The sequence below is a fragment of the Caretta caretta genome, chromosome 6, assembly GCF_965140235.1.
Source record: "Caretta caretta isolate rCarCar2 chromosome 6, rCarCar1.hap1, whole genome shotgun sequence".
Classification (NCBI taxonomy): domain Eukaryota; kingdom Metazoa; phylum Chordata; order Testudines; family Cheloniidae; genus Caretta; species Caretta caretta.
Window position 1 is genome coordinate 20,509,298 of NC_134211.1, and position 16,878 is coordinate 20,526,175.

At 48.1% G+C, this 16,878-nt stretch overlaps 1 protein-coding gene across 5 annotated transcripts in view; it reads left to right on the top strand.

Annotated features, from left to right (window-relative positions):
* Positions 1–16,878, top strand: part of EPS8L2 (EPS8 signaling adaptor L2) — a 113,537-nt gene that overhangs the window by 58,817 nt on the left and 37,842 nt on the right. For all 5 annotated transcript variants that reach the window (XM_048854824.2, XM_075129306.1, XM_048854822.2 and 2 more), the window contains exon 4: positions 12,512–12,576. In XM_048854824.2, coding sequence (XP_048710781.1) covers positions 12,512–12,576 — 65 coding nt within the window. The remainder of the gene's footprint in view (positions 1–12,511; positions 12,577–16,878) is intronic.

The window sequence follows — 16,878 nt, forward strand, 5'->3', positions numbered from 1 at the left end:
GTGCAAGTGCTGGAGGAACCAACTAGGGGCAGAGCTCTTCTTGACCTGCTGCTCACAAACCGGGAAGAATTAGTAGGGGAAGCAAAACGGATGGGAACCTGGGAGGCAGTGACCATGAGATGGTCGAGTTCAGGATCCTGACACAGGGAAGAAAGGAGAGCAGCAGAATACGGACCCTGGACTTCAGAAAAGCAGACTTTGATTCCCTCAGGGAACTGATGGGCAGGATCCCCTGGGAGAATAACATGACGGGGAAAGGAGTCTAGGAGTGCTGGCTGTATTTTAAAGAATCCTTATTGAGGTTACAGGGACAAACCATCCCAATGTGTAGAAAGAATAGTTAATATGGCAGGCGACCAGCTTGGCTTAACAGTGAAATCGTTGCTGATCTTGAACACAAAAAAGAAGCTTACAAGAAGTGGAAGATTGGACAAATGACCAGTGAAGAGTATAAAAATATTGCTCGGGGATGCAGGAGTGAAATCAGGAAGGCCAAATCACACCTGGAGTTGCAGCTAGCAAGAGATGTTAAGAGTAACAAGAAGGGTTTCTTCAGGTATGTTAGCAACAAGAAGAAAGTCAAGGAAAGTGTGGGCCCCTTACTGAATGAGGGAGGCAACCTAGTGACAGAGGATGTGGAAAAAGCTAATGTACTCAATGCTTTTTTTGCCTCTGTCTTCACGAACAAGGTCAGCTCCCAGACTGCTGCACTGGGCAGCACAGCATGGGGAGGAGGTGACCAGCCCTCTGTGGAGAAAGAAGTGGTTCAGGACTGTTTAGAAAAGCTGGACGTGCACAAATGCATGGGGCCGGATACGCTGCATCCGAGAGTGCTAAAGGAGTTGGCGGATGTGATTGCAGAGCCATTGGCCATTATCTTTGAAAACTCATGGCGATCCGGGGAAGTCCCGGACAACTGGAAAAAGGCTAATGTAGTGCCTATCTTTAAAAAAGGGAAGAAGGAGGATCCTGGGAACTACAGGCCAGTCAGCCTCACCTCAATCCCTGGAAAAATCATGGAGCAGGTAATCAAGGAATCAATTCTGAAGCACTTAGAGGAGAGGAAAGTGATCAGGAACAGTCAGTCTGGATTCACCAAGGGCAAGTCATGCCTCACGAATCTAATTGCCTTCTGTGACGAGATAACTGGCTCTGTGGATGAGGGGAAAGCGGTGGACGTGTTGTTCCTTGACTTTAGCAAAGCTTTTGACAAGGTCTCCCACAGTATTCTTGGCAGCAAGTTAAAGAAGTATGGGCTGGATGAATGGACTATAAGGTGGATAGAAAGTTGGCTAGATTGTCGGGCTCAGCGGGTAGTGATCAATGGCTCCATGTCTAGTTGGCAGCCGGTATCAAGTGGAGTGCCCCAGGGGTCGGTCCTCAGGCCGGTTTTGTTCAATATCTTCATAAATGATCTGGAGGATGGTGTGGATTGCACCCTCAGCAAGTTTGCAGATGACACTAATCTGGGAGGAGAGGTAGATACACTGGAGGGTAGGGATAGGATACAGAGGGACCTAGACAAATTAGAGGATTGGGCCAAAAGAAATCTGATGAGGTTCAACAAGGACAAGTGCAGAGTCCTGCACTTAGGACGGAAGAATCCCATGCACCGCTACAGACTAGGGACCGAATGGCTCGGCAGCAGTTCTGCAGAAAAGGACCTAGGGGTTACAGTGGACGAGAAGCTGGATATGAGTCAACAGTGTGCCCTTGTTGCCAAGAAGGCCAATGGCATTTTGGGATGTATAGGTAGGGGCATTGCCAGCAGATCGAGGGACGTGATCGTTCCCCTCTATTCGACATTGGTGAGGCCTCATCTGGAGTACTGTGTCCAGTTTTGGGCCCCACACTACAAGAAGGATGTGGAAAAATTGAAAAGAGTCCAGCGGAGGGCAACAAAAATGATTAGGGGACTGGAACACCTGACTTATGAGGAGAGGCTGAGGGAACTGGGATTGTTTAGTCTGCGGAAGAGAAGAATGAGGGGGGTTTTGATAGCTGCTTTCAACTACCTGAAAGGGGGTTCCAAAGAGGATGGATCTAGACTGTTCTCAGTGGTAGCTGATGACAGAACAAGGAGTAATGGTCTTAAGTTGCAGTGGGGGAGGTTTACGTTGGATATTAGGAACAACTGTTTCACTAGGAGGGTGGTGAAACACTGGAATGCGTTACCTAGAGAGGTGGTGGAATCTCCTTCCTTAGATATTTTTAAGCCAGGCTTGACAAAGCCCTGGCTGGGATGATTTAGTTGGGGATTGGTCCTGCTTTGAGCAGGGGGTTGGACTAGATGACCTCCTGAGGTCTCTTCCAACCCTGATATTCTATGATTCTATGATCCCCAACTAAAACTAGAGAGGAGACAAAGAACAAAAATGGCGTTGAAAGCTCAGGTTTGACCTGCACCATCTAAGCCCTGGATTTTGTTGTTCGAAGCTCCAGCTGAGATCTGAGGTCTCCTTGTGTTTGTACAGTGCAGTGCCTAACGCATAATAAGTGACTGTCCTGAAAAGTTTACAATCTAAGGTCTTGTCTGCATGAGAAAGTTAACACTGCTTTAACTTGAAACAGTTTTTAAGCTCCCACGTGGACACTTATTTTGGTTTAAGTGTGGCTTATTTTGGTTACTTAACCCATCTGATAACTGCCTTACGCTAAACCAAAATAAACTGAAATAAGAGGGTCCACACAGCCTGTCAAGGTTCCTCCCCACTCTGAACTCTAGGGTACAGATGTGGGGACCTGCATGAAAAACCTCCTAAGCTTATCTTTACCAGCTTAGGTCAAAACTTCCCCAAGGTACAAAATATTACACCCGTTATCCTTGGAATGGCCGCTACCACCACCAAACTAATACTGGTTACTGGGGAAGAGCTGTTTGGACGCATCTTTCCCCCCAAAATACTTCCCAAAACCTTGCACCCCACTTCCTGGACAAGGTTTGGTAAAAAGCCTCACCAATTTGTCTAGGTGACTACAGACCCAGACCCTTGGATCTTAAGAACAATGAACAATCCTCCCAACACTTGCACCCCCCCCCTCCTGGGAAATGTTGGATAAAAAGCCTCACCAATTTGCATAGGTGACCACAGACCCAAACCCTTGGATCTGAGAACAATGAAAAAGCATTCAGTTTTTTACAAGAAGACTTTTAATAAAAAATAGAAGTAAATAGAAATAAAGAAATCCCCCCTGTAAAATCAGGATGGTAGATATCTTACAGGGTAATTAGATTCCAAAACATAGAGAACCCCTCTAGGCAAAACCTTAAGTTACAAAAAAGATACACAGACAGAAATAGTTATTCTATTCAGCACAATGCTTTTCTCAGCCATTTAAAGAAATCATAATCTAACACATACCTAGCTAGATTACTTACTAAAAGTTCTAAGACTCCATTCCTGTTCTGTCCCTGGCAAGAACCAGCATACAGACAGACACAGACCCTTTGTTTCTCTCCCTCCTCCCAGCTTTTGAAAGTATCTTATCTCCTCATTGGTCATTTTGGTCAGGTGCCAGCGAGGTTACCTTTAGCTTCTTAACCCTTTACAGGTGAGAGGAGCTTTCCCCTGGCCAGGAGGGATTTCAAAGGGGTTTACCCTTCCCTTTATATTTATGACACAGCCTTTCACAAGGGTGTAACTAAAGTGGGTTAAAAACTGGTGCAGCTTTCTCATGCAGACTGGTCTTAATAGACAGGACAGGGTGGGAGATAGAAGTGTTAACCCTCTGCTACAGATGGGAATGGAGGAATAGACACAGTAAATGACTTGCCCAGCGTCAGTCCTCTGGCAAAAGCAGGGGATTGAACCCAGGTCTCCTGCATGCTATTTCAATGCCATAAGACTACCCTTGCTCTCATTCCAGAAGCTTGTTGTGAAGTCTGTACTTTTACCAGCTTTCCCACTGCCTTTTCATTTGCAAATCCCAGCTTCCCAAAGGGGAATAGTGCTAAAACATCAATAGCCTCATTATCTGAATTTAGAAACAACAAACATATGAACACAGATTTCTCCACTGCCCATTACCAAGTTCCTGAGTTGTCTTTTGCTTGTCTCCCACCCATAAGGGCCCGAGGTCATATGAGGGAGGGAACACACTGGCACAGGATAGACGTTGATTAATATTTTCAAATGGTTAAAACCACAAGATTCTTCATACAGGGTGCCTAGACAGAGTAGTGATGGGTGCATTAGAAACACTGTAGATTAGATTAGGTTCTAACTGATAAATTATGGTCATTTTTCATCAGTACTTTTTGTGGATTGGAAACTCATATTTGACCTGTAAGTAGAGCTGGTCAGAAAACAGAATTTCCTTTTTGCGAGAAATTCCAAGATATCTTTTCATTCCAAATCAGCACATAGAGTCAAAATTTCCATCGGAACAAGCATTCCCCACCTAAAATTTTATTTGGAACCAGCAAATTGTTTTATTTCTGCAATATGAAATATTACATATTGGATTATATAAATATAATTGTAATTCTAATAATTAAACTGAAATGAACTGAAATGTTAATCAAAACAAAATGTTACAACACTATTGAAATGAGAAAGTCAATGATTCATTTAGACTTTATAGAATCATAGAATCATAGAATATCAGGGTTGGAAGGGACCCCAGAAGGTCATCTAGTCCAACCCCCTGCTCAAAGCAGGACCAATTCCCAGTTAAATCATTCCAGCCAGGGCTTTGTCAAGCCTGACCTTAAAAACCTCTAAGGAAGGAGATTCTACCACCTCCCTAGGTAAGGAGGGAGGTCCCCATCGAAAATTTCCTGAGAATTGCCATGTTCCCACAAAACATTTAGATTTTGACAGAACTGCATTTTCCAATGAAAAATTGTTCCATCAAAAATATTTTGGACTAGCTCTACCTGCTGGCCTTTTGGGGCAGGGACACTTCATTTAGTGTCTTCCGCAGATTAGCATATACTGTTGGTGCTTGACCAATAATATCGCTCAGATACCACCAAGATGGAGTACAGTGTATTGTGATAACATAGGACACAGTTTAGTTGTCCAGGAGAAAAGGGGAGATACACAATGCAGTAAGAGAGACCCATTCTCTGTTTGCTGAACCAGCCCTGGCAGCTAAGTCTGCAGCTACCTATCACAGCATAGAAGTGATTTGGACTGGCAGTAAGAGAGGCCTGCAGGTGGTGGCATTGGTCAGCTCCATTTGTGTATTAGGCACAAGCAACCAGTCACAGGTAAGATATCCCTGAGCACACAGGTGCCTCTGGCCACAGGGCTGGTAGCACATGCACAGATGTGGAAGGACACAAGTCGTATTTCTGAAAGTCATGGCACTTGGGTACCAAGGTCCCAGGTACAGCAGAAATCCCAACAATAGATTTTAACATATACACTCACGGGGCAAGTATTTTAACATATACACTCACCTGGTCATTGAAAGTCCAGACCAGCAGCTTCCCCTCCCTTTGCAGAGTGGCTGCTTGGGAGAGAGAGGGGAAGGAGGCTTTGGTGGAAAGGAGGACACACACCCAGGTATCGTAGGGCTGAGACAAAGGCCCAGACTGTGCCTTTGCTGTTTGTTACACTGGCAGTTGGCACAGAACAGGGAAATTATTGAGTGATCCATCCCCTGTCGTCCACTCCCATCATCTGGCAGCCAGAGCTTGGGGTTACATCCCTGACCATCTTGGCTAATAGCCATTGATTGACCTGTCCTCCAGGAACATATCTCTTATCTTTTTTTAACCCATTTATACTTTTGGCCTTCACAACATCCCCTGGCAACAAGTCCCACAGGTTAACAGTGCATTGTGTGAAGTATACTTCCTTATGTTCCTTTTAAACTTGCTGCCTGTTAATTTTCATTGGGGAACTCTGGTTCTTGAGTTATGTGAAAGAGTAAATAACACTTTCTTATTCACTTTCTCCACTCCATTCATGATTTTACAGACCTTGGTCATATCCCCCACTGAGTCATCTCTTTTCCAAGATGAACAGTCCCAGTCTTTTTAACTTTCCTCATATGAAAGCTGTTCCATCCCCCTAATAATTTCTGTTGCCTTTCTCTGTACCTTTTCCAATTCTAATAGATCTTTTTTGAGATGGAGCGACCACATCTGCACACAGTATTCAAAGTATGGGCGTACCATGGATTTTATATAGTGACATTATGCTATTTTCTGTCTTATTATCTTTCCCTTTCCTAATGGTTTCTAATATTCTGCTAGATTTTTTGACTGCCACTGCACATTGAGCCAATATTTTCAGAGAACTATCCACAATGACTCCAAGATCTCTTTCTTGAGTGGTAGCAGCTCATTTAGACCCATCATTTTGAATATATAGTTGGGATTATTTGTGGCACCTTAGAGACTAACCAATTTATTTGAGCATGAGCTTTCGTGAGCTACAGCTCACTTCATCAGATGTTTACCGTGGAAACTGCAGCAGACTTTATATACACACAGAGAATATGAAACAATACCTCCTCCCACCCCACTGTCCTGCTGGTAATAGCTTATCTAAAGTGATCAACAGGTGGGCCATTTCCAGCACAAATCCAGGTTTTCTCACCCTCCACCCCCCCACACAAATTCACTCTCCTGCTGGTGCTGGAAATGGCCCACCTGTTGATCACTTTAGATAAGCTATTACCAGCAGGACAGTGGGGTGGGAGGAGGTATTGTTTCATATTCTCTGTGTGTATATAAAGTCTGCTGCAGTTTCCACGGTAAACATCTGATGAAGTGAGCTGTAGCTCACGAAAGCTCATGCTCAAATAAATTGGTTAGTCTCTAAGGTGCCACAAGTACTCCTTTTCTTTTTGCGAATACAGACTAACACGGCTGTTCCTCTGAAAGTTGGGATTATGTTTTCCAATGTGCATAACTTTGCATTTATCAACACTGAATTTCACCTGCCATTTATTGTCCAGACACCCAGTTTTGTGAGATCCCTTAGTTAAGTCCAAAGCAAAGAGTTACAATCTTGAGTAATTTTGTATCATCTGCAAACTTTTTCACCTCACTCGTTACCCCTTTTCCCAGATCATTTATGAATATGTTGAACAGCATGGTCCAAGTACTGATTCCTGGGGGACCCTGCTATTTATCTCTCTCCACAGTGAAAACTGACCATTTACTCCTCCCCTTTGTTTCCTGTCTTTTAGTAGCCAATTATTGATTCACAAGAGTACCTTCCCTCTTATTTTATGATTGCAAACTTTGCTTAACAGCCTTAGGTGAATGACCTTGTCAAAAGCTTTCTGAAAGTCCAAGTACGCTATATACACTGGATCACCCTTCTCCACATGTTTGTTGAGATCCTCAAATCTAATAGGTGAGGCATGATTTCCATTTACAAAAGCTGTGTTGACTCTTCCCCAACAAATCACGTTCACCCATGTGTCTGACAATTCTATTCTTTATTATAGTGTCAGCCAATTTGCCTGGTACTGAAATTAGGTTTACCAGCCTGTAATTTCAAGGATTGCCTCTGGAGCCTTTTTTAAAAATTGGCATCACGTTAGCTGTCCTCCAGTGATCTGGTACAGAAACTGATTTAAGTGTTAAGTTGCATATCACAGTTCGTAGTTCTGCAATTTCATATTTGAGTTCCTTTAGAACTCTTGGGTCTATACCGTCTGGTCTGGTAACTTATTACTGTTTAATTTATCAATTTGCTTTATTTGGAATATACATTTAATTTGAGCCTCCATTGTGGTGTTTTTAAAAAGTGTCCATGCAGCTTGCAGGCATTTCACTCTTATGACTGTTCCTTTTAATTTCTGTTTAACTAGCTTCCTCATTTTTGTGTTGTTCCCCTTTTTGAAGTTAAATGCTACTGTGGTGGGCTTCTTTGGTATCTTCCCCACCACAAGGATGTTAAATTTAATTACTATATGGTTGCTGTTACCAAGTGGTCCAGCTATATTCACCTCTTGGACCAGCACTTGTACCCCACTTAGCCTTAAAAGAAGACTTGCTTCTCCCCTTGTGGGTTGTTTGCTGGAACTCTGTTTGTTGCTCTTTGTGAGTAATGTATGGGTGGAGAGCAAGGATGGCCTGAAGAACCTGCTGAATCACTTTCTTGCTAGCACTCAACTATTGACATAGTTTGAAAACATCTAAAGAAGTGACTGGCCTGCTAACTTGGTAGATACTGTAGCGTACAACCACATGAATTGGGAGATGCCATGGGATTCGGGTTTCCCAGGCTGATGGGGTTTGAGAGCATTGCTTGGCACTTCTCTCAGTCATCAGAAAGGGAAGGGCAAGATTAGCTCATGTCCACATTGAAGCAGTTCCTCATTAGTAGCTTTGGACATGAATTGCTTTGACCACGGGACCTTTGTCCTATTGGGCCTCCCTACTTTTTTCACCTGTGTCCATTCCAATTTATCTTCTCCTGCTGGACTTACTGTATAACCCCCTCCTCATGGGCAGCATGTGAACTGCCGGCTGGGGGAGGCTAGCCCCCAACCCCGCCCCTTCTACTCGAGGCCTCACCCCTTCTGCCCCCTGGAGCCCAGAGCCCCCACACCACCACAGCCACTGGCCCAGTCCTGGCCCAGGCTAACCCCCCACCTCCAAAGGAGTGCTGGGAGCACGGGTGGCATGCGACTGCAACTCCCACAACCTCAGAGTGCGGGAGAGTGGGTGGTGTGTGGCCCCTGCCTCCCCAGCCAGAGCACTGGGGGCTGGAGGACTGGAGCCGCATGCAGGGAGTGGTGGTAAGCAGGGGGCGGGGCCACACCTGGCTGTTTGGAGACGCACAGCCTCGCCCAGCCTATGTAACCTGCCGCCCATGTCCCTCTTCAAATCTCTGCACCATTCTCCTGCCTCCTTCTGCATCATATTCAGATTCCTTCTCCTCACTTCAGGGTTCTGCAGAGTTCTGCTCTTGCCTGCCTCTCAGCTTTCATTTCCTTCTCTGTCTTGTCATTCAATGCATTGCTCATACCACTATACCTTGCTGTCTCCTCCCACTGCCATTTCCTGCCCATTCTTGGAGCCGCCTCCTTACTCCTGGGCACCAAGCGCTCTCCCTCTCCTCTTTTCAGTGCTTCCTCCAACACCCTGCCTGCTTTCCACTGCTAATCTCTGCTTGGGTGTTCCTTATGGCCACTGCCGCACCTGATCATGATAAGATACGTGCATGTGTGTCTATTAATAAACATATGAAGCAACAATTCCTGTTACAAAAGCTTGTCGTGTGAAAGCAAGCCAGATGCTCTGCACATGATTCTCCCCTTCCTCTTGTCTGGGCATCCCTCTCCCTATCCCATCCCCTCCTTCTTTCTCCACATTTGATACTCACCCTTCTATTATCTTTTAGGCTACATACACACCACAGCTTACGTTGGTATAAATCAGGGGTTGGCAACCTATGGCACGTGAGCCAAAGATGGCAGGCGACCGATTTTTAATGGCACGCTGCTGTCTGCCGGGTCCCAGCCGCCGGCCCCACTCAGCCCGCTGCCGAACTCAGGCCGGGACCCCAGCAGGCAGCAGCGTGTCTTAAAAATCCTGCCTGCGCCGGCCCACTCTTCTCCGCCCCTTCCCCGCCCACCCCGCAGGAGCAGGGTGAAGAAGCTTGGTCCTGCCGGTGGCGGCTGCTGCTACTGCACGGCAGGCAAGGTCCCCCCTCCCCTGCCTCTTCCCCCAGCGCGCTGGGTTCCTGCCCCTCCTCCTCTCCCTCCCTGCAGCCGATCAGCTGATGGCCCTTGCGCCGGAGGGGGAGAAGCGGAGCCACAGTGCGCTTGCTGCTCTCGGGGGGAGGCGGAGAAGAGGTGGGGATGGCGTCTTGGGGAAGTGGGGTGGAATCAGGGCATATCCCCTCCAGCCCCCTGCCGTGAGCCGCTCTGGGCAGGGGGCTGGGAGCACCCCCATGACCCTAGCCCACACCCCCAGCCCTCTGCCCTGACCCCTACACCCCCCCACACGCATCCCAGCCCCCTGCCCTGACCCCTGCACACACCCCCACACTCCCAGCCCTCTGCCCTGACCCCTGCACCCCCCACAACCCCAGCCCTGACTCCAGCACCCCCCACACCCCATACCCCGACTCCTGCACCCCCCTCACATGCCCCCAGCCCTCTGCCCTGACTCCTGCACCCTCCTCACACACCCGCAGCTCCCTGCCCTGGCTCCTGCACCCCCCCACACCCCATGCCTTGACTCTTGCACCCCCCACATTCCTACCCCCACCCTGAGCACCAAACAGGAGCTCCTGCCCCCCTCCCCACATTCCCACCTGCACCCCTCACACCAAATGGGAGCTGCCCAGGTAAGAACTCCACACCCAAACCTCTTGCCCCAACCCTGAGCCCCCTCCCTCATTCTAGCTCCTGGCCAGACCCTGCACCCCAACCCCCAGCCTGCTCCTTCACCCCCAGCCCTGTGCTCAGTGCACTCCCACCCTCATCTCAGTGCAGAGAGACAGGAAGAGAATGGCTAGAACCAGGGAGAAGGTAGATACCCACTCTACATGGGCAGGGCCGGGATCCCAGACCGGCAGCGGGCTGAGAGGGGCCGACAGCCAGGACCCTGGCTGGCAGGAGCTAGCGGATGGAACCCCAGACCGGCAGCGGACTGAGCCGCTCAGCCCACTGCCAGTCTGGGGTTCTGACTGCCGGCCCCTTGCCAGCTGGGGTCCCGGCCGCAGGCCCCGCTCAGCCTGCTGCCGGCCTAGGTGAATGGAACCCCAGGCTGGCAGCGGGCCAGTGGCATAAGATCAGCATTTTAATTTAATTTTAAATGAAGCTTCTTAAACATTTTGAAAACCTTGTTTACTTTACATATGACAATAGTTTAGTTATATAATATATAGACTTCTAGAGCGAGACCTTCTAAAAAACGTTAAAATGTATGACTGGCACGCGAAACCTTAAATTAAAGTGAATAAATGAAGACGCGGCACGCCACTTCGGAAAGGTTACTGACCCCTGGTATAAATGATGTCACACAGGGGTGTGACTAAAGCACTCCCTGAGTGACGTACGTTACCCGAAGCGCGGGTGTGGACAGCGCAATGCCGCGCACTGGGACGGGAGAGCTCTCTCCCCTCAGCTTAGAGCGTCTGCACTGGTGCAGCTGCCCCACTGTAAGCGCTGTAGTGTAGCCATCGCCTTAGTTTATGGTCTGAGTCCGTTCCCACTGAAGACAATAGGAGTTTTACTGTTGACTTTAGTAGGAGCTGGACAGGATTCTTGGATAACAAGTTCCTCAGGGTGGGGAGCTTGTGGTTTTTTTTAGATTTGTAAAGCCCCATGCACCCTTGTGACACTAAATAAACAGCAGCAGCAGGAAGGTAAGCTCTAGAAAGTAGTGATTTTAGCATTCATATACTTCTGGACATATTTAATGCAAGGGACAGATACGAAATAATTAACTTTCAAAACAGCCCTATGTGGTGCATAAGTAGTGATATCCCCATTTCACAGATGGGGAAAACTGAGACTGAGAGGTAAAGTGACTCACCCATGGCCATACAGCAAGCAGTGGCAGAGCCAGGATTCGAAGTCAAGATCTCTCAACTCCTAGAGTTACGCTCTTCCCTGTAGACCACAATTCTTGGGATTATACAATAGGGAAAAATGGCTGCTAGGAATGGAAGTGTGGGAGATGAAGCCCATGCACACACACTGCCTGTCAGAGTAGCTTAAAGGATCCGAAGCACACCAATTTAGTCTGATGGGGCGGGGGGGAGAGAAATAAACCCACTCCTTTATACACTACGAGATTGCATTGAGAGGATGTGAGCATCATCAGGCATCAAGACTTTTTGATGTAACTATTGTAGTTCTCAAGGTTAACCCCTAAAAGTGATGATTAATGCCACTCAAAAAATTGATATTTCAATTTTTTTTTTGCAAATCCCCTCCCAATACACTTTTCAGAGTTTAAAAAAAACCGCTATTTTCAGTTTTCCAAAATTTTATTGAAAGTATTATGGATGGTTTTGAAAATATCAAAAGAAAAAAAATTGATTTTTTTCCCCGTTTGTTTGTTTTTTTAATTTGGGCAGAAACAATTTGGTAAATTTGACCTGAATCTGCATTTAAAAAAAAAAAAGTTTTGTCAGATATTTTGCCCAGCTTTAATGTAGAGCTTTTGTGCAGCGTGGTGGGTGTTCATAATTTCCCTTTCAGAGAAATTTTGCTTTGTGGCCCTGAGCCAGGTTTCTCAGGCAGGGGAGCCATACCTCACTCTCTCTCTTCTGATAACCTCATAGTTTATCTGGCTTTTTAAGTTTCATTTCTTTGACAAACAAGCTTCCAGAAATTCCCCTGGCTTCCAGAAATCAAGTTACCGGTAATATGAAAATCCAGACGTGTTGTTTGCGAGTCTCTGTAATAAAGGTTAATATATTTTTCTACACATGCGCTGTTTCCAATGGATTTGATTAATCCAATACATTCAGAGGGATTGAGAAAGGCAGTAGAGCCAGTCATGTGAGCTACGGACCTTGGATCCTATTTCACTGATAAATGAACATTAAATGCAAGGCTTGTTTTCTTCTTTTTTCAGAACAAAGGAAGAAATACTCCAACTCTAATGTAATTATGCATGAGACATCGCAGTACCATGTACAGGTGAGTTTGCAAACAGCCTTTACGGGAATGAGCAGTAAACTGCGTCAGCGATGGGTGCTGATAACGAACGTGATTCGTTTATATCATGACCCTTGCTTAATTCACTATGCATGAGACATCATGGAACCTAATTAGTTCAGAGGCCAATTAGAAGCCTTTCTACGAATGAGCAAAGGTCACCCTACCCACAGGAAGTCATTGATAGTGGCTGATAATGAAACCTCTTGAACCGCATGCTCCTTTCGCCAGTGTTTAGTCTGCTAGTTCTTTCTTCCTTTTCCCATGCCCAATGCCTTTTGAGGGCTAATGTAAACGTACTGTTACAACCTGGCCCACTCCATGCAGTCACCAGTCTGTTGACAGTGGACTTGTGCTTCCAAGCCAACCAGGTCTGGGCAGAGAGTCTAGTCACTGTTTCTTAGGACACATTCCTGGGCTCAGACCTCTTGCCTGATACTCTTCCTTGGGACAGGGAGGTGCTGCCATCCAGCTACCCTGAATCCAGCATTCAAGACTTCCCAGGCTTCCCAGTCACAGATACCTGCTCCTCCAGCATTCCACCCAGGCTTTGGCTTCCAGTTTAAACCATTCAGGGACAATGTGGCAGGAAAGCAAGGAACACAGCAAAGGAATTTCTTAACCACAGTGATTTTACTCTTAAAGCACCCAACAGATCGAGATCTTTGAAACTAACAAGAGTCCTAAGACACATCCTTCCCTCATCTGATCTCACCCATTCTGTGATTCCATGGGTTGTCTATGTTTCAGGCTGGGCAGGGTTCCTCCTGCCCTCCCCAGTCCTTCTTACATGTGGTGAAGATTGGCTCCTCCACAGAGCTGCACCCCCTCTTAAGTAGGCCTCCGGGCATAGGTCTACACTTCATTGTAAACCCAGGTCTGTGGGACCCAGGCATGTGGACTTGGTGTTTCCGAGCCTGTGCTTGGGCATCCATACTGCATTGTAAGCCTGCGTTTATGCTAATGAGTCCATACTGCACGCCACAGACCTTCTGACTTGCATCTGCAGCTTGAGCTGCACAATGACAGGGCTGGACCAGTGTCTCAGCAGGACTTGGCTCCACCCCCCTAACAGGGTCCTAGGACCCAGGTCCTGCATGCATGCTGATCTGTGTCAGACTGATTTGTGAGTGGATGGAAGCGGGGAGTTGGGCTCAAACTGCATCAGAGTCCAGCCTGAGCGTGCAATGTCGAGATACCCCGTCTCTCTGCCAAGTATTCCAGTGCAAAGCTCCAGCCTCTCCCACAATCATGCTTGACCCAGCTGTGTAGAAAAAGACCTTATGCCATGGGGGTTGGCCAGGAGTTGAGAGTCACTCAAAGTCAATAGCACCAGGTGACTCTCAGTGATAGTGCTTCATTGAGGTATCCGCTTTCCCGGGCATGGCAGAGCAGCTGCGTGAAAACAGTACAATAGGTTGTCTTTGGGCATGTTTACGCTTCTGGTCAACACAGTACAAAATGGAGGCCATAATTTGATACTTACCTATCCCACTCTGCTGCACATCATTATAAATTCAACAATACATCCCTTGTTTGTAGCCCTTGCATTTTGGTGTTGTGGAGAGAGAGGTTGTGAAAGCCACCAAGGTGTTGACGCAATTCACAAAGCCTTGTGATGTCAGGACAACAGTCTTTCTAAGCTCCTGGGTTCAGCACCTCTAGCTAGCTGTTCTGCAGTGAAGACATAGGCCTCCGAGGGTACATCTACACAGCAACTCGGAGGTGCAATTCCCAGTTTAGGTAGATGTTCTGCTCAAACTAATGCCTAAGAATAGCAGCATGGCTGCAGCCTGCAGCAGCATTGCCAGTGGCTCAGTTCAGCTGTCTGAGTACAATCCCACCTGACTCCTCTGGGTATGTCTGTGGGCAGCTAGCCTGAGCTGCCACCCATGCCATCACGAACACACAGTTCTAGCTAGGCACTAGCTAAAGCAGAGCTAGCAAGTATATGTCTACCCACGCTGGGAATTACACCTCCCAGCTTCATAGACATACCCTGAGAGGGTTACAGGCTCACCACCTCTGCCTCGTTGGGCTGAGATCAAGACCCAGGCCTTTGTGAGGCCTAGCTTGCTGATCTGACACATCACAGATCTCCGGGAGGCAGCAATTCTAACACGCTGAGCTAACGTCAAGGCTCAGATCTCCAGTGATACATCCACACAGCCAGTAGCAGCAAGCCTCTGAGCCCAGGTCAACCGACTCGGACTTGTGGGCCCCACATTACCTTGTTAAAAATAGCTATAGCTGTCTGAATATGTCCCCAGTGGGTCAGGCACGATTGAACTCATGTGGCTAGCCTGAGCCACTGCCCACGTCACCAATTTTACTGCGCTGGCTCAAACTGATCCGGGAAGCACCCTCTCAGCTGCCGTGTAGACACACCCAGTGCGGTCTCTAGCTTGCTGAGAGAATGTCAAGTTCCCGCTTTTGTGAAATTAGGGTTCACTTGCTTGGCTGATGTCAGGACAACTGCCTTTGGCAGCTCACTGGCCCAGCATCTCTAGCTTACAGGGCTGATATGAAGGCAAAGTTCTCTGCAAGGTGATTAGCTCATCAGCTATAGCCTGCTGAGCTAACATCACGGCAGAGACCTCCTTGTGGGCTACTTGCTCAAGAACCATTGTCAAAGGGTCAGCGGGGGTCCCAAGGCATCACCCTCTCTCTGGCAGCGGTAATGCCTCGTGGCCAGGGTCCAAGGCACCGCCCTCTCTCTGGTGGCGGTAATGCCTAGTGGCCAGGGTCCAAGGTGCTGCCCTCCCTCTGGCAGCGGTAATACCTCGTGGCCAGGGTCCAGTAGTCACTGCAGCCAGCGGCTGTATCGCCCAATGGTGAGAGTCCAAGTAGGCTGCTTTCCCTACCGGCTAGGGTGCCTAGTGGTGAGTGTGGCGAGTGTAGAGGAACTCCAGCCCACCCTACTCCAGCTGCTTCCGACCTAGGGCCTTTCAAAACCAGCTACCCTGGTACAGGGCTCAGGGCTCCATATCCCCAGATACATTCCCTGCGTCGCTCCCTGCCCTTTGCTCTGTCTCTGGGATCCCCTCTGACGCATTGTCTCCTTTGGTCCCCGCGGTTGAAAGGCTTCCTGCTGCACGGCTAAGGTGTGCTGCCTTGGTGGGTTGGAGTCCCGGTGGCGTCTCAGCAGGCATCTGCAGCACACATCCATTCTCCTCCTCAGCCATCCACACTGAGCTGAGCTGCTTCCTTTTATATTCTCCCTCCACTGGGAGCATGGCCCAAAGCCAGTTTTTAAACCCTGCGTCACCAGTGCAGGGTTGATATGCCCCGTCACAGCCATAGCATTCTGGGTCAATACCAAGCATGCACTGCTAAGTTCTCTGGATCAGTTTCTCTAGCTTGCCCAGATGATGCCAAAGCACTGGTGGCAACTAACTCAGCAGTTTTAGCACGGTAGGCTGTTACCAAGGTCCAGGCCTGTGTGAGGTCAGTCACAGCACCTTGAGCCCCCTGAGCTTATCTAGAGACCCTCAGTTCTGTAAGACAACTCTATCAGCATTTGGCTGGCAGGCTGATGTCAAGGCAAAGACTGGGCCTCTTGGAGCTTGCTGGCTCAGCAGCTTTTGTGTACTGGTCTGAAGCCAAGTAAGCCTCTGTGAAAGTCACAGCCACAGCAGCAGTGGTTAAAAATAGGTCCACACAGGTGAGGGGAGTGCAACCATTGTGGTGGTTGTAGATTGTTATAGGTATTGAGGTTCGCAGTGTTGTTGTAGCTATGTTGGTCCCAGGAGATCAGAGACACAAGGTGGGTGAGGCATTGTAGGAGCTGGTCCAATAAATATATTAACTCACGCGCCTTGGCTCATAGGTATTGACATCACATTATGAGAGGATGTTGTGTCATCTCATGTGATGGGACATGGCGCGTGGAAGAGAATGGGACAAAGGAATCAGCATACCTGAAAGGAATCCATGTCCCCAAGTAGGCCTGGGCCGGGGGGGGGTGGGGGGGTGGGAGGGAGAGAGAGAGAGAGAGAAACACTTGTGCTCCCAGCCTTTCTTTCTACTCTGTAGTGCCAGGAGGGGAGAGGCAGCTGACAGGGCCGCTCTGTCTAAGGGAGGGGAAGTCAGCAGCAGGGTCTCCCTTCCCTGCTCCCCAAGGGGAGGGAGAGCTGAGTGAAGCAGGATCTGCCTTTCCCCCATGTCTGTGCCCAAGGGCACAGGAGGAACCAGCAAGGCATCAGGAGGAGGCAGACTGGGGCCTCCCAACTTGGACAATCCTCCTCCTACACCAGATGGGATGCTGCTGCTCTGCCTAGTGGC